Source organism: Cavia porcellus, unplaced genomic scaffold (assembly GCF_034190915.1).
Source record: "Cavia porcellus strain 051 isolate PalLab524CR breed Dunkin Hartley unplaced genomic scaffold, mCavPor4.1 scaffold_4, whole genome shotgun sequence".
Lineage (NCBI taxonomy): Eukaryota > Metazoa > Chordata > Mammalia > Rodentia > Caviidae > Cavia > Cavia porcellus.
In genome coordinates, this window is record NW_026947487.1 from 104,434,895 (window position 1) to 104,453,380 (window position 18,486).

Sequence of the window (18,486 nt, forward strand, 5' to 3'; positions counted from 1 at the left end):
TGCACGCGCCTCACTCGCTGCGGGTGCGCGAGCAGCGCGCTCCCGCCGCCCGCGTCGCCATCTTTTTCCCCCTCCGTCCGTCTGTCTGCCTTTGGCTTTGTCTGTCTGCAGCGCCGCCCCTCCGTTCCTCGCCACCGGCCAGCCCGGAGCCGCCCTCCATCCGCCAGGTCCTGGTCCCGGAGAACCCCTGCCTGGCTGGCCGGAGCTGCAAGCCGGGGCCCATTGTCCGGCGGTCCGTCTGTCCGGAGGCGGGGCCCAGGGACCCGGAGGCAGCGCCGAGCCGAGGCGCCGGGTAAAGACACCCCCGCGCCCTTCCTCCGGGCCGGACCGAGGATGCGGAGGCTCCTCGCCCGCTTTGGGCCGCCGGCTGTTGGTCCTTTTGTCTGTCCGCGTCTGGGGAGGGGGCGGGGGCGGGGGCGGGCAGGGTTCGGTCCTCCGAGCGGACAGCGCCCTCCCCACGCCCCGGCCTCGCAGTTCCTTTCCGGCCCCTCGCGGTCCGGGCGCAGGGTCGGTGCGGCAGCCCTCCCCGCGTGGGCCCGGGCCGGGCGCCGCCTGGACGGCCCAGCGTCTGACAGGCTTGGGCGGCGCTGGGGGAGGGGAGGATGGGCGTGGGAGTGCGGGCCAGGGTCTCTGTGGCTGCTGCTGGGTCTGGCCAAAGAGCTTCTAAATTTAGATTTCAGAGAGGACTGTGTCTGAGCGTTTGTCTGAGCCTCCTTGGAAGACCTCTGGCTCTCTGTAATTCCTGGGAATTAACCTGTGCCCGCGCTTGAAAAACCCGAAGGGACCATCTCAGCGAATTGTACACACGCTCCAGACCCGACCCACGGGGAAAGAGGGCAAGGGGGCAGGGAGGCGACTGCGCGACCAGCTTTATTGTCCTCTTGTTTTTGGCAGATGCAAATCACTAGGATTCAGACGAGTTTACTTTGCTCCGTGGGAACCGCACCAGAGCTGGAGGTGGGAGTGCACCTTCTCCTTAAGGCTGGATTTCTTTCTGTTTTTTGGTAAAGTATGTGGTGCGCCCTAAAAGCTGCAACCTAACACCTGTAGCAGGCCGGAGACATCGCTAAGGGGAGGTGTGGCACCCTCCCAAGGGGACTCTGGACTTGGCTCTTTAGAGTTGCTTTCCTTTTAAAACAGAATTCCTTGTAGACCTGAACTTCAGTTTACCGTTCTTCCCCATCCCAGTTTCCTTCCAGATGGTGATGTTCAGGCAGCTGTCAGTTCACATTTTTGGTTTAGTTTCAGATGCAGGCTTGGAAACTAAGGCAGTGCTGAAAGTGAGACAGAGTGACCTCCAGGCAATGTACCTATGTGTTTTATTAGCCTTTTCCAGCCATAAAACAGTTGTGTCTAAGCTCTTGCAGTGTGGTCATGAGTGTCCTTCCAGTGCCATTTATTTCCTTATTTATTTTCAAGAGTCCATGAGTACACAGGGCTTTTTGTTTTGTAAGAGGGGAGGTTATTTGCTTATTTTTATGTAGATCCCCCAGGTGTGAACCCCACAGGGTATTATCTGGTCAGTTCCCCATTGGGCCACTAGGAGGACTGTGAGAGGCAGAGGACGCTGTGGATTTAAATATGCAGATGCTCATCTCTGTCTTCTGCTTTGTAGCTTTAGTATTGAACTGTCATTTTGCCAAGATGATTTGAATGGAGCTTGCCTCGAATTATTTGGTGTTCCTTCAGAAGGGACTTTATTAACTTTATCTCAGTTTCAATTTCTTGAAGGGCAGAAAATGTAAATTAGTCAAAAATCCCACTTTTTTTAATACAATACAGGTGTGAAAAATCAATAAACAATTTGGCTTACATTCAGCTTTCCACTTTGTGATTCATAGACGTAGAGAAAAAAGATATGAACTGTGATTCTGATTTACTGCTTCCATTAATAAAAACTGCTTGACTAGAAATGATACACAAGCAAAACTTAAACAGAAACCATTAGATACCAGTAAGCTGGTCTCTAAATAATAAAAATTGGTTTTTATTGTATACATTTGGAGTTTTTCTTTCTTTTTTTTAATTAAAGGTCTGAAAAAGAACTGTGTTTGATATGCAGATATGATAGAAGACTGCCTGAAAGCTGCTTCCTTTGCCACTTCCTGTGGAGGCCTGTCTTTGCCATTTGCGGTTTTTTTCTTCTTTTGGTAAGGGGAGGCAGGATCTGATTACAGGTTTGAGGTCCTTTCTAGCTACATAGAGGAGTTAGTTGGCATAACAGGAGGCAAGTCTTCATTAACTGGAGTGCAAAGTACAGCTTGTAGTAGCCTCATTCCTCTGAAAGCAGTAAACTACAGTTCTATATTTTTATGCTTACGTACAGTTTGAGAAGGCAGAAACTGAAAGAAAACTTGATGACTAGATCTGTATTTCTTCTTTGGTAAAAGGAAGAATCTCTTTTTATATATGTTTATTCACTCTGTCTTCCAGAGGAAAATGTGACAGCTTCTGGGACTAATCCATTTCAGATTCTATAACAATGCTTACTGCTGGGCTAGTCTCTCTTGTAGCTAACCAGGAACCTCCAGAGCCCATTCCCTCCTGTATCAGAGGAGCACATGCATGTCTTCGCAGCACTTCTTGGTTAGAGAGCTGTTTTCTTTGTTCCTACACTGGTCTTTTTGCTACACAGAGGCAGTAGTGGGAAGAGGCTGTAAAGGTGTTAACTGTATGTATGCAGAGTTAGGTTAATGTTCCACACTGGGGAGTTTAATTAGTATTCAACAACATGGATGGCATGTGACTCTTCTGGTAAGAGCCTGTCTTTAGCATTGGAAGTGCACCTTGCTTTAGTGCTGTGTCATCCACAGTCCCCTGTGCTATAACTGTATCATTCTTTCCCATGGCATTTTCTCATTTATAGATGCCTGTCCCACAGGGGTATGATGCCCTTGTTACTTCTATGCAAGAAAACTTCTTGAAAAATAAAATATCTAGAGCCTTCCACTGGTGCTATTTGCAGTCAATTTGCTTGACTTCCAATGGGCATGTGATGTATGAGCAGCTACATTCTTACTATCTTTTGTATTCTTTTACAATCTATAGTGATTACCCTGTGAGCCCCTACTACTTTTTTTTTTTTTTCTTGTCTTTTTGAGACAGGGTCTCACTACAAAGTTCAGGCTAGCCTTGGGCTCTCTTTGTAGCCCAAGCTGGTCTTGAACTTGGAACGATCCTCCTGCCTCAGCCTCCCAAGTACTGGGCTCACAGGAGTGCGCCACCATGCCCGGCTCTAGACCCTATTACTTTGAACCTTGATTGCCTGAGTTTCACATCTTTTTCTTCTTACCTTGATCATGATTATTTAACAATATTCTGGATTCTGAAGATGGATATAGAGTGAAATTTTCTAAGTCCTCTGAAGGAATCCCTCTTAAACTTCTTGATATCTTAACACTGTGCTAGAGATTTATTTCCTTCTTTCACTAGTTCTGTGATTTATAACTGGTGAGTTTTATATGCTTAAGAGTTATTTTAAAAAGTCTTTATCTTTTAATTTTGTATGTTCTGTAGGGAGGGAATGACATATGCTAACAACACCCTTTTTTGTTGTAGGTTAGCACCTTGCAAGAAGGTAGTAACATATCCAGTCGTGAAGCTGGGAAAGGTCAGAGTTCTCAGATCAGGAAAACATGTCCCGCCGGAAACAGACAAATCCAAATAAAGTTCACTGTGAGTACTGAGCCTTGCCTTCTGGAATCTGAGAATGTTAAAGGATAGAATGAGAGAGTAACCTGAATTAGGGTGAAAGACATACACTAATGTTTAAAGAAGAAAGTGTTAAAAGTTTTAGATATATGGAGATACCAATTGTGGTGTTGCGCGCCTATAATCCTAGCACTCAGGGAGTATTGCTGTGAGTTTGAGGCCAGCCTGGGTGACAAAGTGAGCTCAAGACCAGCCTGAACTACATAGTGGAACCCTGTCTCAAAAAGACCAAAAAAAAATTAGATGCACAGACTTAAAGTGTATGTGGTTACTAGAGTAAAACAGGGAGACATATCTGTCTTAGGGATTTGTGCATTTGATTCATCCTTAATCCACAGTAATAGTTATAGGTTACCTACCTATGCAAAGCACTTTGGCAGATATTAAGGCTGTAAAACAAAATAGATAAAACTGTAATGTAGCCTCAGATACACATGCACATACAAGATAGTATATGCTAAGTGCCAAATAAGGATGTTACAGGCTGTATGTGCTACAGATATTAAGAGATTAGAAATTTAAGAATTCTGTGCACTGAGATACCAAGAGAATGCATGATGGAAGAGGCCCTATCATGAACTTGAATTGGATTGTAGAGACTAGAAAGTGGAGTGGAATAAAAGAGAGAGAAAAAGGAGAGGCAAAATCATGTGGGAAAATGATGACTAGTTACAAGAGGGAACACACATGGCATGTTCAGAGGGCGAGGAGACTTTGTATAAAACAGAAGTTTCAGAAGTCATAACACATAAAATTGAGATGTTTAATTCTACATTTTGGAGGCCTGAATGTTGGACCACATGCAAACTTCATTTTGTGGATTAGAGAGCTACCAAAGGTTTTTGAACAGAGAAAGAAGAGTGACATTCAGAATGTAGTTTTGGTAATATGAAGCAGTGTGTGGGATGGATCACATGAGGGACGCTAGAACAGGAAGACAGGCATGCACTGTTGCTCTGTATTGTTTCTCAGCAGTTTCATATGTACATATTCTAGTCTGAACTTCTAAGGAACAGAGATTATGTGCTGTGTATCTCTCTACTTTTGGCACTGCTCATAGATGGTGCTCCAAAAATGCCCTTTAAAATTAACGGTAACATCTATGTGGATCCGAGATAACCATTTTTTTACGATCTGGGGGGATAAGCATTCTTAGACAAATGATCATACAGGAGACAAATAGTTACCTTTATGGCAGACTGTTTAAGTAAAGTGCAACAGGGGCTGGGGATTTAGCTCACCGGCATAAGCACCTGCCTTGGAAGCAGGCAGTCGTGAGTTTGATCCCCGGTACCAATAAAAAGGAAAAAGACCAAAAAAAAAAAGTAAAGTGCAACAATCTTTGAAGAAAATTCAAAGGCATAACGTGCAAGATTTTGTTTTAAGGTTAAACAAAAAACCAAAAACACTGCATTTGAGAGGATAGTTTAGCCAAGGAATTAATTAAAGTTTATTAAAAACATATTATATGCCAAGCACTGTGATAACTCTTCTTTTCAGTAATTTTAAGAGCAGAAAAGAAAATATTTTATACAAAGGAATTAAGATGACTTTGACTTTTTATAAATTAATGAGACTAGGGTAGCAGTCTTCACATATATTATTCTTTGTAAGTCCTGGGAAGGTTCTATAAGATGAGACCAGTTAGATGCTTCAAGATGTATTCTGGGCAGATACTGTAGCACACATCTATAATCCTAGCACTCAGGAGGCTGAGGTAGGAGGGTCACCAAGAGTTCAAGGCCAGTCTGAATTACAGCATAAGACCATGTCTCCAAAAAAAAGTGTATTTCTAGAATAAGTAGATATGCAAGACAGCTTAATATAAAGGTAAGTGATTTATGAAGATTTAGAAGTAAGTGCTAAAACACTTGAGATGCAATGTGCCTCAATGTGAAACTTGTGAAGGGAGATAAAGTTAAGTGTGTCTACAGTAAGTCATCGAACACAGGTTCAAGAGGATTGTCTTCCCTTCTGTGGTCAGAGATTAAAAAGATATAAATACAGACCACAAGAAGACAGAGCAGGAAAGATACCCTTCATAGAAATGATGGGTTTACAAATAAGGCAATTAAAGGAGTTGAGTATTCATTTCTTTTCTTTCTTTCTTTTTTTTTTTTTTTTTTGTCTTTTTCATTTTTATCAGTACCGGGGATCAAACTCACGACCGCCTGCTAGCAAGGCAGGTGCTTATGCCGCTGAGCTAAATCCCCAGCCCCGAGTATTCATTTCTTAAAGCTACTTGTACAGAGTCTGATTAGATTTGGGAAAAGTAGCTGGAGGAGGTGATGGCATAGTTGTATTAAGGCCAGAGGAACCAGCAAAGGCTTGTTGGCCTGTGCTTACATCCACATAGCGTATATCCATCAGTTGCATCTCCTCTCACCCTAATTAGTCAAAGGCAAGATGAACTGCTGTTGGTGTTGGAGTTGGAAAACAAAATCAAACAGGCCATGAAGAAGGAGAAAATACCACACATTCACAGCTACAGAAATCTATTTCCAGAGTCAAGCAAGTGCATGTTGTACTGTTTGTAGAATGGGTGGGACTTCACAGGCTGTTTATTAAGCAAGTCTTTACTGTGGGGCTAGAAACACAAGTATCCCACAGCAACTGAAAAGTAAGCCCCAAGAAGGGGCTGTTTTAAGTGATACATCTGGGCAAGGAGCTGTGAAGGCTGTTCAGGTGATGGACTAAACTTGACTAATGAAAATAACATGTAGTTCAGGCTGGCCTTGAATTCACTATGTAGCCCGGGTTGGCCTCAAATTTGCAATGATCCTCCTGCTTCATTGTCCTTAAATGCTAGATTACAGGCATGTGCCACCACGCTTAGCTTGACCCCACCCTTTTTGAAAGATCATCTTCTCATTACCCATGACAATAATGGCAAGCAGAAGTAGTAGGTAATTTTAATTTTCTGAAAATTTGAGGCTCCTATGCACCTTGCAGTGAAATGGAGCCAATCATGTATTGAACTTAATGCTGTTTGTCTATTTAAAGTAAATGGAGTGGACTAAAGCTCTGGAAAGCAGGAAAGTCTGCAGAAGCTTTGCTTAAAAGTCAAAACCAACCAGCACTTGAGCAGAATAATGGCTGAGCTTCATTACATCTGCCTTCTGGAAAGAAGATTATGTGGCATGATGCTAAAAGCACGCCTAAAAGGATATATTAAGAATCCCACGGCCATGGCCCAGCAACATGTGTCAGATCTACTCTAGATTGAGAGGCTGGTTTGGCAGTTATTTGGTTTTCCTGAAGACTTTTTATATCATATGCTGGAATGATTCTTTCCTCAAAAATATTCACACAAACTCTTTTTATCTTTTGCCCACTTGCTTCATTAATAGACTCAGTTGCAATAAAAGTTCAGAATTGTTAGTCATGGAGACACTGTTGCTGCATTGCTGTTTTATACCTTTTCCATTTTTGCCTCCATCTCACCCCTTTCTGAGTACAGATCCTGTCACTTCTAGAAAGGCCGAAAGCAGAGTCTTTTATAGTGCTCAAATGTAGGGAGTTTGAACCAAATAAACCACTAAGAAAAGAAATCTTAAGATACATGAAAGACTAGAAAACTTCAACTAAAAGCTTTTCTTAAGAGAAGGAATAAAAGCCTGTACATTCCTTTCACTTCTAAAAAGCACAAGTTCTTTTGTCTTCATTCATTCTGTTTGGCATTCTTGTAAGGTAATGGCTGTGTTCCCAACATGTGATACCACCTGGGTTACAACTGTCAGCTCCAAATGGAATCCTAAGCTCCTCACTTCCACTAGCTCCTTTTTTTCTGACCTTGACATCTGCTCCCTTAGAGAATATGTTTTCACTGCTTTATTTAATTTTAATCAGTCTGAAATTGCATTTGTTAACTGTACTAAGGATCCAAGAAAGAGAAATTCTTTTTTTTTTTTTTTTTTTTTTTTTTGTCTTTTTCCTTTTTATCGGTACTGGGGATTGAACTCACAACTGCCTGCTTGCAAGGCAGGCGCTTATGCTGCTGAGCTAAATCCCCAGGCCCCATGGGCTCATTCTTATATGATCTGAAAAACCTAAGCCAAATCAAAGACAAAACAGTGTTTCGATTTTTGTACCAAAAAAAGTAGATGTAGTACCTTTTTGTAGTGGAGCCCAATTATTAATAGACAAATGCCCATATTTAATAAGATAATTACCCTACATTAGTGTCTAGGGACCAGATGATTTTTTTAAACCTCCAACTGTCTCAAAATAGAAATAATTTTACATTATAAAAACAGGCAATTTTATAACACTATCTGTGTGTGACTGAGGATTGAACCCAAGACCTTTACACTGAGCTAATTACCCTACCTTAGTGTCTAGGGACCAGATGATTTTTTTTATACCTTTTTATATTTATTTTGAGATGGGATCTTGCTAAGTCACTCAAGGTAGGTGATTTTCCTATCTCAGCCTCCCAGGCTGCTGGGGTAACAGGCATGTACCACCATAGCTAGCTAATACTATAACACTTTAAGCAAATATCTTTTTTTTTGAGCCGGAAATCGAACTCACGACCTCATATTGCCAGACAAGCCATATCCCCAGCCCTTGTAACACCTTAATAATTGGTATTTCTGTGGATCACATTATTCCTGAGATAATGTGACACAACTTTAGTAAGTTCTACTTCTTATGAGAAGGCTAATCCTGGACAAGCAACTTCAAAAGCTTGCTAAAAGTGACTACCAAAAGGTGACTCACTTCCCTTTTCTTAAGGTGTCTCCTAGAACTGCTTCTTTTTCAAGGTTTCATATATTTTGTTTTATAGTGGTCCTTAAAACAGGAATAGCCTTGAGGAAAAACTTTAAGCTTAGCTATTTTTCCCAATCAGGAATAGAATAAAAGAGCATAAACTGCCAAAAAGGAATGACAGAATTAATCTATCTCAGTTATCACAGGTGAGATTGCCAGCAAGTGTTAGATAGACAAATTATATTTAAGCAACATCAGTAGACAAAAATAAATTTTGAGTTTGGGTTGATAAAGACTAAGCAGTTACTGACTCATCTTGAAAGGTACATATCCTTTTAGATGCCTTTCTGCTAATCCAGTGGTGATTCCCCAGTACAAAAGGGAAAATAGTATTGTTCATTCTTGGCACGTTAAAAACCTCACTGGTTTCCACCTAGGTTTCTTTAGAGACTAAAAGTATCACTGACAAGGATGGTCTGCCTTTGATAATTATACTATAGCATATAACTTTTTCCTTCGTGCCATGTCTGCTCATGACCGTTTGGTCCAAAAACATACATACCTAGAAGAATTGAAAAACTATCCTGGTTGGCTGTGATCTTAGGGTTTCAGTGAAACCAACACGGAGAAATTAAATATTTTACTTCTGCAGAGAAATATAAGAAAGCACTCAGCACAGAACTCATTTTTTGCTTCTCTAGGAGTAATTTATATCTAATGTGTCACCTTAGATACTGTGAAGATGACTTTCAACAACTTATTTTTCCTTTACTTGAGGGCTGTGTAGCTAGGAGTATACTTTAACACTCTCCACCTCCGTTCCCACCCACAGGGTGAGTCATAGTTGCCACAATGTGAGTTACTCTAATCCAGGCATGGTAATTCATGATGTGGTTTGAGAACCATCATTTTTCCTTTTGTCATATACTGGCCTTCAGAACACTATTTTGATATTTAAGTTGTGTGTAAGTTTCTTATGGTACAAGGATAACACCAGTACCAAGCTAAGATCCATTTTTCCCACAGAGAGAGAAACATTTGTTATTAGCAAAACCACTTCGATGATTGTTTTAATCTTGAACTCTTAGCTCTACTAGAAAACTTAAAACTTAAACTTTAAACTTAAAAACTATGGACCTTAGTGGGTAAGGGTATAGCTCAGTGATAAGAGTGCATTTGTAACATATGCAAGGCCCTGGATTCAAGCTCAGCACCAAAAAAAGAAAGACATTAGAGCCAGGCATGGTGGAACAAGCTATGATATCAGCACCTTAGCAGGAGGACCACAAGTATGAACTGAGCTGAACAACTTAGTAACTTATCAAGACTCTGTCTTAGGGGCTGGGGATTTAGCTTAGCGGCATAAGTGCCTGCCTTGCGAGCAGACAGTTGTGAGTCCGATCCCTGGTATCGATAAAAACGAAAAAGACAAAAAAAAAGTTTTAAAGACTCTGTCTTAAAATATAAATGGGCTATGGACGTAGCTCAGTGCAAAGGCCCTGAGTTCAATCCCAAGTGTTGGGAAAAAAAGATGTTATAGTTGGTCAGACTTAGGTTTAGATGGTTGGTTCCAAATAGATCTTATTTTCTCCATAGTAAATTATATGTAAGTGGTAATACTAAGAAGTAAGAGCAGTAGTGTAACGACTATAATGCATGTAGTGTAGAGCTTGGAACTAGCATAGTAATTATAGTTCATATTCAACATTTAATGTATGGTAGACATTCAATGAATATTTGCTGAACAAAAGACCAAGTAAGTTACATGAAACATACTCCCACCTCAGTATTTTTCACTACCAGCCAGGCACACCGTAATCCCAACACTTGGGAAGCTGAGGCAGGACTGCCATGAATTTTAGGCCAACTTGAGCTACATAGTGAGTTCAGAGCCAGCCTGAACTACAGTATTTTTTCGCTGCCCAAGGACTAGCAGTACAGATCACCTCACCAATTCATTTTTCCTACATCATTGTATTCTAGCTCAGAACCTGAGCCTTTTTAAAGGGCCTACTCTATTGTCAAACATGTCATGAGGGCTTTTTATTAAGCTTCTTGCTGGCTGGGTAATGGGGACTATAGTTTTCCCTTTGAGATAATGGAAACCTGGAGAAACCCAACTCTTCTCCTTATGCCTGGTATCCTGGAAATAAAAGGGCATTTAAATGTTAACTCTTCAGTAACTACATGGATCCCAGGCAAAGTTCATCAGAAGTAAATGCAAAATCAAAGATGTGACCAGGGCTTTGGGTCCCGAAAGGGGGCAAGGGCACACCGTCCCAAGGAGACTATATACAGTAAATATTGTTTGGTATAAATTAGTTGATGTGTTTTCAGGAAAAACAGAAGAAATGAGTTTGTATGTTATTTGTTCTCTTTGTCCAATTTTCAACAGTTGGTTTTCTCATGCAAATTCTGATAGGCATTAAAAAGAAAGTAAAGGAAGAACTTTCAGAGCATATCTAGAAAAGACAGTGGATGAAAAATGAGATGGGATGAAGATGAAATTTATTTAGAAGGATTATTTGAAGCACTTGTTTGCAGTTCAAGATAATGCTAGTAACTTAAGGAATAGGGATTTTGTCCAGATTTGTTGCCCGGTTATCCATCCCTTCATTTTGCCTCTGTTCCTCAATCCTGATGGAAATTGTAAATGGAACTGAGAGCCTGCAATTAAATTCATAAAGTAGCAGTTGTTCACCTTTTGAACAGACTCAGAAATAAGAACATTTAAGAGAAGTGATGTTTTCTAGTGCATCTGGCTTACTGCCCAGGAAGAGCAGCTATGTACAGAAGCTGTTGGAGAAAAGCAAGCTGACTTAGAGATGAATGACCTTACCACAGGGTACCTGCCTGTCTCCTACCTTTGAATGGTCTGACCTTCCAATGAGCTTGCCTGGGGATATGCTTCCCAGCTGGTGGCCTGACTATTTTTCCTTGTGACCACCAGGGGATCAAGTATTTGCTGGGCTAGAAGAGCAAGCCCGCCAGGCGATGATGAAAACTGATTTTCCTGGAGACCTTGGCAGTCAGCGACAAGCTATCCAACAACTAAGAGATCAGGACTCCAGTAGCAGTGAGTTCTGCACCTTCTGGTAATGACTCAGGGCAATGGGAGAAGAATTATCAGAGTGTGTGCTCTGGGATTGTGCATGGGGGTTGGGAGGAAGACACAGAGAAGCAAGTATGTAGATTTTGAGTGTTCCCGCAAGTGCTCTAAGATGTGAACTTATGCTTATTCAGAGGAAGAAAGAGAAAAATCAGGTTTGGCATTATATTTTCTTTAACTCATGGACTACAATACTCTGTACAACAGTGCCTTACACTGGAAGTTCGCAATGGTTGCAATAGAAACATAGGATAATCAATGCTTGTGTGGTCCCTGGATTAGGTCAAATGAAAAAAAAATCTCTATCTCCCAGGATCTATTTATTCACAATTAATAAAACGAGTGGCATTGGTGAATTTTTGCTGGAGGGCATAGTTTTAATGTTACACAAGATTTGCTTAGTGATAAGATTATGCAGTATATAAAATGGTATACTCTAGATCTTCCTACACCACAGCCCTCAGAGTAGATCATAACAACTATAATGAATGGTGGGACTTTCTCATGGAGAAAGAGAAATATAATGTTTTGTTCAGATATTAGTGAATTTGAAATTACGCAAAGGATAGTAGAGAGAAGACAAGCAGCACTATTAATGAGAAAATCTGAATCTCACTGTGGATGCAAAGAACCTAAAAACTCTACCATGTATGTCTCTTTACTTACATCAGATCCAGGAGTCCAGGATCTGGGTGAAGTTGGGATAGGGATGAATTCTGACAGCTTCCATAGGTTTGGCTTCCTCTTGTGATTGTTAGGGTGCTAGTTTTTTCCTTTTAGAAAGAACTCCATTTGTTATTATGCAGTAAAGTTTTTTTTTAATTTTTTTTACCGTTTTATAAATAATAGAGAAAAAAACCATCAGCTCATGCAAACCAGCCACATCCTGTCACCAAAACTAAAACTCAATTCTACTTAAATCACAAGAAATAGCATTAAATTCTTTTTTTTTTTTTTTTTTTTTTTTTTTTGTCTTTTTCATTTTTATTGGTACCGGGGATCGAACTCACAACCACCTGCTTGTAAGGCAGGTGCTTATGCCACTGAGCTAAACCCCCAGACCCAATAGCATTAAATTCTAAAGTGAAGAAAAACCCATTCTTTCTACTTAATGCATTTAGTTAATGCAAAGAAACAATAGAGACAGTAGAAATATTGAGCTGGGTGTGGTGGTGCTACATTCCCATAATCCTAGCACTGAAGCTGAGGCAGGAAGATCACTGAGAGTTCAAGACCAGCCTGAACTACATAGCGAGAGTGTCGCACCAAAAAAATATATATATATATTGAGTTTTGAATGCTGCATCACTAGTGGAATAAAAACAGAGCTAGATACCACAACAAAGTGCTTGAGGTTGCTGTGCTAAGTTTTCTACTTTAATGAACAGACTTTAGAGTGACATCATTTTTAGTACTGCCTTTTTATTGATAAGGGAAGAAAGACTTACTGGTGTTTCCTTAAGATTTGTTGGGGGAAAACATATTAGTGGAGCTCAGGATAAAATAGTCTGTGACACCATGGAGAAATTATGCAGAGATTTTGGGGAAAAGTAAGTAAAATATCAGCAAGAAATGATGGTAAGTCAGAAGTTGCATGTTGTGGGAAACAGCCTGTTATAAGGTACTTGAGAGGTATGATTTGAAGTGTGAGATATTTGAGAACTATTCACTCAAGGATAATTTTTGTGATAATGTAGAGGACCCAGTAGCCATTTTCCAATGTAGTCTCCATTCTGTCTCCATTTTTTTCATTTGTGTGTATATGGCATAACAGTGATAGCTGCTTTACACTTCACATGATTTGTGCCCAACTAGACACAAATTTAAACTATATTATGGAAGATCTGAAAATGTTTTTCATTATAGCTGCAAACTGCAGGGTGGATAGCAGTTCAGGACGTATTCCTGCAAAACTCAGAACAAATGACCAGTTTGTATGTTCCAGGTGACAGTGAGGGTGATGAAGAGGAGACCACACAAGATGAAGTCTCTTCCCACACATCAGAGGAAGATGGCGGGGTGGTCAAAGTGGAAAAAGACTTAGAGAATGCAGAGCAGCCTGTTGGTGGGAACAAACTAGTAGAGCATGAGGCAAGTGAAAAATGGCTTTTAAAAAAAAATGTTTTTTTGAGACAGAATCTCATTATGTAGGCTAGGCAGGCTGGCCTTGAACATACTGTGTAGACTAAGCTGACCTCCAGCTCATGGTGATCCTCCTGCCTCAACCTTCCAAGGGCTAGGATTATAGGAGTGTACCACCATGCCCAGCTCAAATGGCTCCTGAGTCCTGGAATGCCCTACCCTCCTAATCAGCCCTGATGCTTCTCATCCATATGTCAGTCTTGACAAAGCCTCTTCTTCCACAGCACCAGAACCTGCCCCTCAGACACAGCCCTCATTATACCCACTTTCCTTTTCCACTCCTACGACTCTGCACCCACTACTCTCAGCTCTCCTTGCTAAAACTCCCCATTTCTTTCCAGGTAGAATAGCCACCTTTACAAATTGAAAGCTTACTTTTTAAGGTGTATGAGACTATGCCTGCAAATGTGTCAAAATGTTACTTGAGGTGTCACTTTCTCACTATACTGTTTCCTGAGGACTCCTACAAGAAGCATGACAGGAGAGCTGCTAATCCTTTACTGCAGTGTTTCTTAGGCAAAATAGCAACTTTCCCTGGGGCAGTCCTGTGTCTTCATGGTGGAAAACCCTGGAGAAAATGAAAATTGTAATAAAATTTAATTTCCTTTCAAACATTACTTTTTCCTTTAGCCCACAGTAGAAACCTAAGAATAACATACGATTTCAGAATGTGCCCCTTTTAACCCTGTTAAAGAGGTGTGACTAGGGAAGAGACTAATGAAATCTCTTCATGAATTGCCTGTTTATTAAATTGCAGGTCACAGAGAATCTGAGTTCTGACCCTTTGCTTGAACTCTGCCAGTGTCCCCTCTGTCAGCTAGACTGTGGGAGCCGGGAGCAGCTGATTGCTCACGTATACCAGGTACAGCATGGGAAGCCACGAGCTCTGGAACCCAAGTGCCCATGGCTTGTTTATAGCCCACATCCTGCATTGGCCTTTGCCTCAGGCTTCTGAAGCATCTTGAGTTTTTGCTTCCATAAAACTCATCTCTAATTCTCAGAACTTCTGAGAGAGTAAATGGGGGCTGGGGATGTGACTCAGTGGTACAGCTCTTGCCTCGCATGCACAGGGCCCTGGGTGTGATTCCCTAGCACCCCAAAATAAAAAGAGTAAGTGAGATTTGTTGGGAGAATAGGTTCTGGGTTTCAAGCAGACACAGTATAAAAATTGTCATCATTTTTTCTAAATTAAGACAAAAATAATAAAATTACTTATGACATATTTAAGAGTGAAACAGAAACTAACATATTAATAATGAAGGCTTTCAAAGAAAAAAAATGAACCGACATGTTTCTGAAATACCAGTGGAAGTATAAACAAGGGAATCAGCAAAAGAATCTTTTGTCTTCAGTTTACCCTGATCCAACTTCAGGGCACCTGTGCCTTGTGATTCCTATTGATAAGGCATCAACACATAGGGCACAGAATACCCTGTGTTATACCAATTAGTTTGCCAGAAATATTTCTTTAGCAAACTTCTAAAAGAATGAGGAAACACATAATAAGTATTATCAGCCAGCTCCTAGATTAGGCATTCATCACTGCCTTTTTTGTTGTTGTTTTGTTTCTGAGTTAAGGTCTGGGTATGTAGTCCAGGCTGGCCTTGAACTCACTGTGTATCGTAGGCTGGCCTTAAACATGTGATGATCCTCTTACCTCTGACTCCCAAGTGCTGGGATTACATGGTGCACCACAGCAGTTCATCACTCTTGAAAGGCACTTGCTTACCTGCACAGTGTGAGCCAGAGAAATAGAACTAAATGATTCTGAACGTGAGTTCCTCACAAGCTCTGAAGAGAGCCACTGTTCCTCAGACTAGGCATTTGTCTTAGAATTTAGTCAGACTTCAAGGTAATGAAATCAGAACAATGATTTGACCGGTGCTTCTGAAGATCCACTAATACAGCAAGCTGTATACAGACAGAACAGTTACAAGTCCCTGGTTCTGAAACTAAGGAAAGAGGATATTTCTCAGAAAATAAAGTGAGTAGATTGTCCTGGAGTAGTGTAAACTGACAAATTGGGGCTCTGTTTTACAGCATACTGCAGCAGTGGTAAGTGCCAAGAGCTACATGTGTCCTGTGTGTGGACGGGCCCTTAGCTCACCAGGGTCACTGGGTCGCCACCTCCTAATCCACTCGGAAGACCAGCGGTCCAACTGTGCTGTGTGTGGAGCCCGTTTCACCAGCCATGCCACTTTCAACAGGTTAGCCGGGCACTTAACCCTTCTGTGCTGGGGTGCAAGTTGTTGGATATGGATTCTGCTAGTAAGAGTACAAAGCCAAGTGATACACTCTTTAGAAATACAAGTAATGGGGCTAGGAAATACCACTTAGATGTCCCCAAAGGGAAGTACATTTCCATTTCTTTCTTCATCTCTATATATTCAACTAGAAAGAGATGGAAAGAAGTGCAGGAATGTTTACAATAATGCATGAAGAAGTTGCAAGGTGCTTAGAGGAAGCTGGTATGGGGACATAGTCTCCACTGTGTCCTAGGAAGACTGAACTTACCATGTTTGCCTAAAGTACAGTATAGAGACTGCCTTTCATGGGAGGAGGTGAGGCAATGAAAGCTGCCACTTCAGGTCCCTTCATTTGCACAGTAGGCCTAGTCCTATACCATCCCTTAACTTCACATTATCCAGGTTGATTTCTGGTATGACAGGTGCCTCGGTCTTTTATTCCAGGTAGGCTTTGAGACTTAGTAAGACACTCTAGCCCACAGAGAAGGGGTTTCCCAAGCATTGCAGTGGACCTCTAGCTGGGTGTGGTGGCACACACCTGTAATCCCAGCATTTGGGAGGCTGAGGCTGGAGGATTGCAGTGAGTTCAAGGCCAACCTAGGCTCCATAGTGGGTCCAAGGCCAGCCTGAACACAGCAAGACCCTGTCTCAAAAAGAAAATAAAAGGAGGTCCAGTCATGAACTTAGCCTGATAGAAAACGACAGTAAATTAGGGCTGAATATGTGAGCTTTGGTACAAGGAAACACTAATCATATAAAATGTTGCTTTCCAGTGAGAAACTTCCTGAAGTACTTAATATAGAATCCCTACCCCCAGTTCACAGTGAGGGCCCCTCCAGTGCCGAGGGGAAGGACACTACTTTCAGTCCTCCAGTGTACCCTGCTGGAATTCTACTTGTATGCAACAACTGTGCTGCCTACCGAAAGCTGCTGGAAGCCCAGACCCCCAGTGTACGCAAGTGGGCCCTGCGTCGACAGAATGAGCCTTTGGAAGTACGGCTGCAGCGGCTAGAACGAGAGCGAACAGCTAAGAAGAGTCGGCGGGACAATGAGACCCCTGAGGAGCGGGAGGTCAGACGCATGAGGGACCGTGAGGCCAAGCGCCTGCAGCGCATGCAGGAGACAGATGAGCAGAGGGCGCGCCGCCTGCAGCGAGACAGGGAGGCCATGAGGCTGAAGCGGGCCAATGAAACCCCAGAGAAGCGGCAGGCCCGGCTCATCCGAGAGCGAGAGGCCAAGCGGCTCAAGAGGAGGCTGGAAAAAATGGACATCATGTTGAGAGCTCAGTTTGGCCAGGACCCTTCCGCCATGGCAGCCTTAGCAGCTGAAATGAACTTCTTCCAGCTGCCTGTGAGTGGGGTGGAGTTGGACAGCCAGCTTCTGGGCAAGATGGCCTTTGAAGAGCAAAACAGCAGCTCTCTGCACTGAAGCACTCTCCTTCTGCCCTTCCGGCCAACCAGCCCCACAGGGCTCATTGCTGCAGCCACCTACAAGGCCATCCTTGCTGCCAGAGGCAGATATGGGTTTGTTGCAGGCAGACGTGTGCACCTTGAATGTGGGAGCAGGATAATAGGACCAGGAGGGATCCAGCTCAAGGCACCCTAGACAAGGAAGCAGGTACTCCAGAGGACTGGACTCCCCAGCCACTGTAGCAGGCTGGGCTCATGGGACTACAGGGCCCCAGTATAGCCCATGAAGTTGTGAGGGCAAATAAATTAATTTTATCTTTACTGGCCCATTCCTGCTTTTTGTCTATTTATTCTAGTCAATGAGGCGAGCTAGGAGAGAGCTGAGCTTTCAATGTGGCTTGCTCTTTTATAAGGGTGCTCTGGCTCTTCTGTTGAGTCTGTCCAAGCCCATGTGACTTAGAAGTTGATGAGGCAGGAAGGGAATACAGCTCAACAGCACAAGCGCCTACCTGGCAAGCACAAGGTCCTGAGTTCAATTCCCAGTACCAAGAAAAGAGAGGAAAAAAAGGTTGATGAATAATTGTGGCACTGAAGAAAGAACTGACCCTGAGGGGCTGGGGATTTAGCTCAGTGGCATAAATGCCTGCCTTGCAAGCAGGCAGTCGTGAGTTCGATCCCTGGTACCGATAAAAACGAAAAAGACAAAAAAAAAAAAAAAAAAAAGAACTGACCCTGACATTAAGAATTCATCCTACAACCATAAGTGATACCCATGATTCTATGGGCTATATAAACTTAGCTTACTTTTTCCGAACTTAGGAAGTAGTAGAAGCCTCTCCTCATAACTGGTGTTTTCTAAACACTGTATACTTAAAACTAGGTACAAGCTACCTTTCCAAACAAAATACATTTTGTCAGGCATTTATAATACCATCCGAGAACAGCAAGATGTATCCAGGAATATGTTCATAGAAATGGTTGCAATATTCCATACACTTTAGAACTCATGTTTGAGAGAAGAGCTTATCCATCTTTTATTTATTCCCTAGAGCCAAGGTAGAATGATAAAAGCCATTGAGGAAAACTAAGGAGGGAATAAGAACGGTATCAAAGACTAAATTAAAATGACGATGGCAAATGTAGAAGACAAATGCTG

General features: G+C 42.1%; 2 protein-coding genes across 7 annotated transcripts in view; one reads left to right on the plus strand and one right to left on the minus strand.

Moving 5' to 3' along the window:
- Window positions 1-17,659, plus strand: Znf821 (zinc finger protein 821). 6 transcript variants are annotated; one of them, XM_063247606.1, is made up of 6 exons: window positions 1-167; window positions 895-957; window positions 3,559-3,675; window positions 14,433-14,537; window positions 15,716-15,882; window positions 16,695-17,659. In XM_063247606.1, the coding sequence occupies exons 2-6, from the start codon at window positions 895-897 to the stop codon at window positions 17,347-17,349; spliced, it is 1,107 nt and encodes a 368-aa protein (XP_063103676.1). In that variant the 5' UTR covers window positions 1-167; the 3' UTR covers window positions 17,350-17,659. The 6 variants fall into 6 exon arrangements, with proteins under 6 accessions (XP_063103676.1, XP_005004677.1, XP_003471998.1 ...); XM_005004620.4 differs by having other exon boundaries at window positions 121-292; XM_003471950.5 differs by lacking the exons at window positions 1-167; window positions 895-957 and adding exons at window positions 11,375-11,500; window positions 13,479-13,624.
- Window positions 3,558-18,486, minus strand: part of Atxn1l (ataxin 1 like) — a 26,994-nt gene continuing 12,065 nt past the window's right edge. Inside the window, exons 3-4 of the transcript XR_010047027.1 lie at window positions 15,333-15,404; window positions 3,558-14,243 (exon numbers count right to left, since the gene is read on the minus strand). The gene's annotated coding sequence lies outside the window, so the exon portion shown is untranslated. The remainder of the gene's footprint in view (window positions 14,244-15,332; window positions 15,405-18,486) is intronic.

Coding starts and splice junctions, on each gene's coding strand:
- Znf821 (XM_003471950.5), top strand. CDS start 3,636: ATGTCCCGCCGGAAACAGACAAATCCAAATAAAGTTCACT. Junction 13,625..14,432: donor ACAAACTAGTAGAGCATGAG/GCAAGTGAAAAA, acceptor ATTAAATTGCAG/GTCACAGAGAATCTGAGTTC. Junction 14,538..15,715: donor TGATTGCTCACGTATACCAG/GTACAGCATGGG, acceptor TCTGTTTTACAG/CATACTGCAGCAGTGGTAAG.